Source organism: Quercus suber, unplaced genomic scaffold (genome assembly GCF_002906115.3).
Source record: "Quercus suber isolate HL8 unplaced genomic scaffold, Cork oak 2.0 scaffold_575, whole genome shotgun sequence".
Taxonomy (NCBI): Eukaryota; Viridiplantae; Streptophyta; class Magnoliopsida; order Fagales; family Fagaceae; genus Quercus; species Quercus suber.
In genome coordinates, this window is record NW_027070020.1 from 27,613 (window position 1) to 34,348 (window position 6,736).

General features: G+C 45.7%; 2 protein-coding genes across 2 annotated transcripts; both read right to left on the minus strand.

Moving 5' to 3' along the window:
* Positions 1-4,471: 4,471 nt before the first annotated feature.
* Positions 4,472-4,867, minus strand: LOC112032138 (uncharacterized). The gene has a single exon (XM_024064900.1). It carries the CDS (start codon positions 4,865-4,867, stop codon positions 4,472-4,474), a length of 396 nt encoding a protein of 131 aa, XP_023920668.1.
* Positions 4,868-5,062: 195 nt separating this feature from the next.
* On the minus strand, positions 5,063-5,683 carry LOC112032147 (uncharacterized). The gene has a single exon (XM_024064908.1). The coding sequence runs from the start codon at positions 5,681-5,683 to the stop codon at positions 5,063-5,065; it is 621 nt and encodes a 206-aa protein (XP_023920676.1).
* Positions 5,684-6,736: the final 1,053 nt, after the last annotated feature.

A 6,736-nucleotide genomic window follows, 5' to 3' on the forward strand; every position in this document is an offset into this window, starting at 1 on the left:
TAGTTTTAGTTAGTTAGTTTCCTCTCCTGTTTTTTTTTTTTTTTTTTTTTGTTTTTTTGTTTTTTTGTCGTTTTTGTTCCTTTGTTCTTTGTAAGCGCTGTAATGCTACACTTCAAGTTGAATGCATGAATCCCTTTTTTTTTTTTACTTGGTGTTTACTGTTACTGTGATGAGTTTTGTCGCTTATATAGCTTGGGCTTTAATTATTAGCTTCACAATCCTAGGAGCTCAGCATGTTTTTCATTCTGAATTGGTAACCGAAAAATGTAAAGCCCATAGTGATAGTTCCTACTTAGACCTTGGACGATAACTGAACCACCTTACCACCACGTCCAATTTTTGCCAGATTGAGTACCGAGGGAATAACACCATAATATTGGTTCTACATCACATGAATTAGTTACCATAAACAGTAAAAAATGCTTAGGAAAGCCATTAGTTGTTGACTATGCTAAGGGGTTAGGTTCAATGTGCCTCAGAATGCTTTAAGTGATGCTCATGGGCTTGTGTTTTTTTATTTCTTTGCTGAACGTAGTCAGTCCCTCTAAGGACCTGAGTCCGAGGGCCATTCAAGACCCTGGTGCTGTCGAACCTTTAGGTTTTTCTCTGAGTAGCTAGTTTCCCAATAGGTTTGAGTCTGAGGACCATACAAGGCCTTGGATCTGTCTAACACTTAGATTCTCCTGTAAGTAACTAGTTTCCCCATAGGTTTAAGTTCGGGGACTATGCAAGACCTTGGTTCAGTCTAGTACTCAGGTTTTTCTTGAAGTGGTTAGTTTCCCTATAGGCTTGAGTCCGAGGACCATGCGAGACCTTGGTTCAGTCTAGTACTCAGGTTTTTCTTGAAGTGGTTAGTCTCCCTATAGGCTTGAGTCCGAAGACCATGCGAGACCTTGGTTCAGTCTAGTACTCAGATGGCCGCCCAGGTACAGGGTACACAATCATAATAGACATAAAATTCGAATCAAAAGGGGGCGCTTTCATTAATAATAATACCTTCTCAGGTTGTTTACATTCCACGGGCGAGGTACAGGTTTTTCATCTAGGTCTTCTAAGTAGTATGCGCCTATCCCTGCTACTGAGGTAATTCGATATGGTCCCTTCCAGTTAGGCCCCAGCTTTCCCCAGGAAGGATTCTTGGTCGCCCCCACAACTTTTCTCAACACTAGGTCCTCCGGTGTTAGTGGTCTTAGCTTCACATTGGCATCATATCCTTGTTTGAGCTTCTGGTGGTAATAAGCCAGCTGGATTATTGCCCCCTCCTTTTGCTCATTGACTAGATTCTGGCTCCTCCCCAGTAGTTCGTCATTACTACCTGGAGTGAAAGAGCTCATCCTTAGTGTTGAGAAGTTTACTTCCAGAGGGATAACAGCCTCGGCCCCGTAAGTCATGGCAAAAGCTGTCTCCCCTGTTAACTGCCGTGGCATAGTCCAGTATGTCTAAAGAACGTGGGATAACTCTTCTACCCACCTTCCCTTGGTGTCATCTAGTCTTTTCTTAAGCCCATTGACGATAACCTTGTTGACAGCCTCGGCCTGCCCATTTCCCTGAGGGTAAGCTGGAGTTGAGTACCTATTTGTGATCCCAAGTTCACAACAGTGTCTTCTAAAGGCCTTGCTATCAAATTGGAGTCCGTTATTTGAAACGAGGGTATGAGGGACCCCGAATCACGTGACAATGTTTCTCTAAAGGAATTTCTTAGCATCCATATCCTTGATGTTGGCCAATGGCTTGGCTTCGACCCATTTGGTGAAGTAGTCCGTGGCAACCAACATATACCTTTTATTCCTTGGTGCTTTGGGGAAAGGGCCTACAGTATCCAAGCCCCATTGTGCGAATGGCCATGGGCTGGATAAAGAGTTGAGGACTCCCCCAGGCTAATGAATATTTGGGGCGAACCTTTGGCATTAGTCACACTTCTTGACATATTCTAGGGCCTCCTTCTGCATCCCTGGCCACTAATATCCTTGTATGATGGCTCGGTGAGACAAGGATCTTCCTCCTATGTGGCTCCCATAGATCCCCTCGTGCAGCTCTTTGAGCAGTAACTCTGATACCTTGAGGTGAATACACAGTAGGTATGGTCCAGAGTAGGAGCGCCTATACAACTTGTGGTCCTCGAATAACCAGAACCGCGAAGCATTCTTTCGTATCTTTTCATCCTCAGACTTCTCCTTGGGCAGCACATCATCTTTGAGGAATCTCACTATGGGACCCATCCAGCTGGGGCCCACCTCAACTTGATGAATGCGGACCGTGCCCTTTGCCACCTTACTCGCTCTTTCCAGATGGTCCACAAGTATGATTCGAGGCAGATCCCCTGCTGAGGAAGTGGCGAGTGTGGCCAATGAATCGGCATGGGTGTTTCCACTCCTGGGGATATGAGACAAGCTGAAAAGATCAAATTCTGACTGCAAGCGCTTAACCTGGCTCAGGTACCCTTGTATTCTCGAATCTCTGGCCTCCAACTATCCCCTTACTTGGCCTACCACCAATCTCGAATCCGAGAACATCTCCACTGACTTTCACCCCATCTTTTGCACCATGACCATCCCTTGTAACAATGCTTTATACTCAGCTTCATTGTTTGTGGCCGAGAACCCGAGCTTCAGGGATTTTTCTATGACATGTTCTTCAGGGGATACTAAGACTAGCCTCACTCCAGACCCCCTCTGATTTGCCGCGCCATCAATGTATACCTTCCAACATGGTGACCCCGTGATGGAGACTACCCCAACTGATTTTTCGCCCATGCTTCTCTTCTCGGCTGTCGTCTTTACTGGTGGTTCAGCGAATTCGACCACCAAATCAGCCAGGACCTGGCCTTTTATGGAGGTCTGAGGCATGTATTTGACGTCAAAAGCCCCCAGAATTGTGTTCCACTTGGCGATCCTTCCTGTGTAATCAGCAGTCCGAAGTACGAACGTCAAGGGTAGTTGGGTTAGGATAACCACTGTGTAAGCCTGGAAATAATGGGAGAGCTTTCATGTCGCATGGACCATAGCTAATATGACTTTCTCCAAGGGTAGGTATCTGACCTCAGCTTCATGTAATGACTTGCTAATGTAATAGACTGGTTTTTGAACGTCGTTGTTGTCCCGAATCAATACCAGGCTCACAGCGTAAAGTGCCACAGCAATGTATGCGTATAAGGCCTCGTCGGCCTCAGGGTTGGACATGATAGGTGGACGGGATAGGTATTCTTTGAGTTGTTGGAAGGCCGCAACACAATCCTCGGACCATTCAAATCCCTTACACTTGTTGATCAGGAGATAGAAGGGCCTGCACCTGTCAGCCGACCTGGAGATGAATCGATTCAGGGCCGCGATCATCCCAGTAAGCTTTTGGACATCTTTGGGGGTCTGTGGAGGTTTTAGATTATGAATGGCTTTGATTTGGTCAAGATCGACCTAGATTCCTCTGTGGGTAATGAGGTGCCCTAAAAACTTGCCAGATCCCATGCCAAATGAGCATTTGGAAGCGTTTAGGCGCAGCTTATGCTTCCTCAAGACATCAAATGTGCATTTGAGGTCTCCTAAATGCTCGGACACCGCTTTACTTTTTACCACCATATCATCAACGTAGACTTCGATGCTTTTGCCCAACATTGGCTCGAACATCCTCGTCATCATCCTCTGATAGGTGGACCCTGCGTTCTTCAGCCCGAACGGCATTACTTTGTAATGGTAGTTCCCGATGGGCGTCACAAAGGTTGTCTTCTCCTGATCCTCCATGGCTAGTGGTATTTGATGATAGCCTTGAAAGGCGTCTAGGAAGCTCATCTGAGGATGACCCGCAGTTGCATCCACTAGCTGATCCATTCGAGGTATGGGGAACGGGTCTTTTGGACATGCCCTATTCAGGTCAGTGAAGTCCACACAGACCCTCCACTTTCTGCTTTTCTTCTTGACCACCATAGTGTTGGCCAACCACTCGAGGTAAAAAACCTCTTTGATAGCCCCTGCATGCTTAAGCTTATTCACATTCTCTCTAATCGCATCAACGTGCTCTCTTATGGGCGTCGGGGTGGCTGTTTCTTGGGAATTATGGATGGGTTGACGTTGAGATGGTGACAGATGCAGGATGGGTCAACCCTTGGGGCATTACAGGCATCCTATGCAAACACGTCGCTATTACTCTTGAGAAACTCAATTAGCTCCTCCTTCCCCCCAGGAGGAAGCCGAGCCCCGACCCGAAAGAACTTCTTTGGGTCATCACCAATCACCACTTCCACCAGGTTCTCACATTTTGCTTCCTCGGCAGCTGCATCAGGAAGCGCTGCGGGGATCTGTGATTGCTATAAGCTCTCTTTGATAGCAGCCGAGGGTCGTGCATCCAGCCGATGTGATATGGCAGCTACCACGCACTGCCTTGCCGTGGATTAGCAACCATTGATTTCAAGAACTTGATCCCCTGACGGGAATTTCACCTTCTGGTACAAGAAGGAGGCAATAGCCCCCAAGGTGTGGAGCTAGGGCCTTCCTACGATGGCTGTATAGGGGGAGTAGGTGTCTACCACTATAAATTTCACCTCCACCACCTCTCGGCTGGTTTGGATGGGTAGTCTGATCATGCCCCTTGGGATAACAAGCTTCCCGTCGAAGCTCAAAAAGGGAGAGCTATAGGGCGTCAAGTCCTCCGGTTTCAACCCTAGCCCCTTGTATAGGTCTGGGTACATGACCTCGGCTGCACTGCCATTATCGACCATCACCCTCCTCACATCGTAGTCCCCGATTCTGAGAGTGATCACCAGAGCATCATCATGGGGCTGGGTGGTCTCGATCTTGTCTTCCTTTGAAAAGCTCAAGGTTAGGTGAAAATTCCTTCTAGCCCTCTTCTGTTCTGGCTGAGACTTCTCGGCTAGCATCTGGGCTACGGACAACACTCAGGTAGGGGGCGTGCCTGTTCTTCCGGGTGCTGCTAAGATTACATTAATAGTCTCTACGGGTGCTCTTAGGGCGCTATCTCTCCTCGGCTCCTGATCGGTCTAGCCTGGATGGTCATTGGGGCGATGCAGGAGGTGCTTCAGCTTTCCTTCTCAAACCAGTTGGTCCAGATAGCTTCAGAGATTCTTACAGTTCTCTGTGGTATGTCCATGGTCCCTGTGGTACTGGCAGTAAAGGTTCTGGTTGCACTTCGTGGATTCCCCCACCATCTTATTCGGCCACCTAAAATATGGCTCGCTCTCGATTTTCGCCAACACCCTGTGTATAGGCTCTTGAAATACGGCATGGACCGCCTGCGTGTTGGTTGTTCCAGATTGCCCTACAAAGTCCCTTCTTAGGCAGGTGTTATTGTATCGGTCCGGCCTGAAATCCCTCTTCTCCTGAGGAGTAGCCTTTTCCTTTCTGCCACCCTGCAGCTGGTCTTCGTCCACTAGTTTGTACTTGTCGATCCGATCTATCAGTTGGTGCATACTAGTGGCAGGCTTTTCGGTCAGAGACTTCCTTAGGCTGTGCCCAATCGAGAGGCCATTTTTGAAGGTACTGATGGCCACGTCATCAAAATTGCCCTCCAGTTCATTGTACATCTCCCAATACCGGCTTGAATAGGTCTTTAAAGTCTCCCCATCATGCATGGACAGGGATAGTAGCATGCTCAAGGGCTGTGGGGCCACGCTATTCGTGATGAAGCGGGAGCCAAAAGCCTGGGTTAGTTGTCTATACGAATCTATGGAATTCATCTTCAAGCTGGATTTACATCGTTCGAAATTGATACCATGCGTTAAGTAAATTTCAGAATTTGAGAACAAAAGAGCGTACCTTGAAGCGGTGAATTTCAAAACCGAAGATTGAAGCACTTAGGAACACTTTTAATCTTCACTCCAATTCCACTAACGCCCAAGAAGTGTGGACTCTCAATTGGTTACAAAGGGATAATCAAAAGAGTGACTTACACTCTCATACACACCACCTTTCAAAGATGTTTTTCTCACACAGAATATTCTGTACATTTTTCCCTTTTTATCTAACCAATTATCTAATTGGGCTGGCCTTTTGGGCCTTTCCAATTGGGCTTAAGTGTGTGGCTTGGAGTGGGACCAAAAGGGACCAATAAGACACTAGCTCCAATGGGCTTTGGGCTTTTCTGTTAACTCTTAACAAGTCCAAAATTACCATTAACTATATTCAATACCACTATATAAATATAGTTGCACTCTAGGCTTTATCTATAAATTATATCCCAAGACTTTATTATACATGCAACTCCTTCATAAAATATTCGTAGTAATACAAAGTCATTAATGTAGACTGCCACTTTGTAAATTACTACATCTTAATTCTTGAGTATCCCGTTTAATCCTTTAAAGTTATTCATTATATATTTATGAAATCCAATTCCATAAATATATACTTTAATCTTACTAAAGTGGTTAGGCCTAACTCTTTGAATAACAAACTCATTAAACTTATCTCAAGGGAATACTTTATATCTCTCTTAAGAGACTATGAATTCCATCTTGAGAATACATGTTCCATCAACACGAAATGTGGCTGCCCAACATATTGAGGTTTTGACCATTACCATAGATCTCACTCCTGATATATCAAAGCAACCTACACCTCATGATCAGGTCCATTATTCTCTCAGGATTAAGAGTTCATGCAAATACAGGTCGTGAGATTTATTATTCATATGACAGTCATTAGGAAAATAATAAATCTCACAGTGGTCCAGTTCAATATGTCTTAACTCTTAAAACATATTAACACATCAACCAGAAGTCTCTACTTCC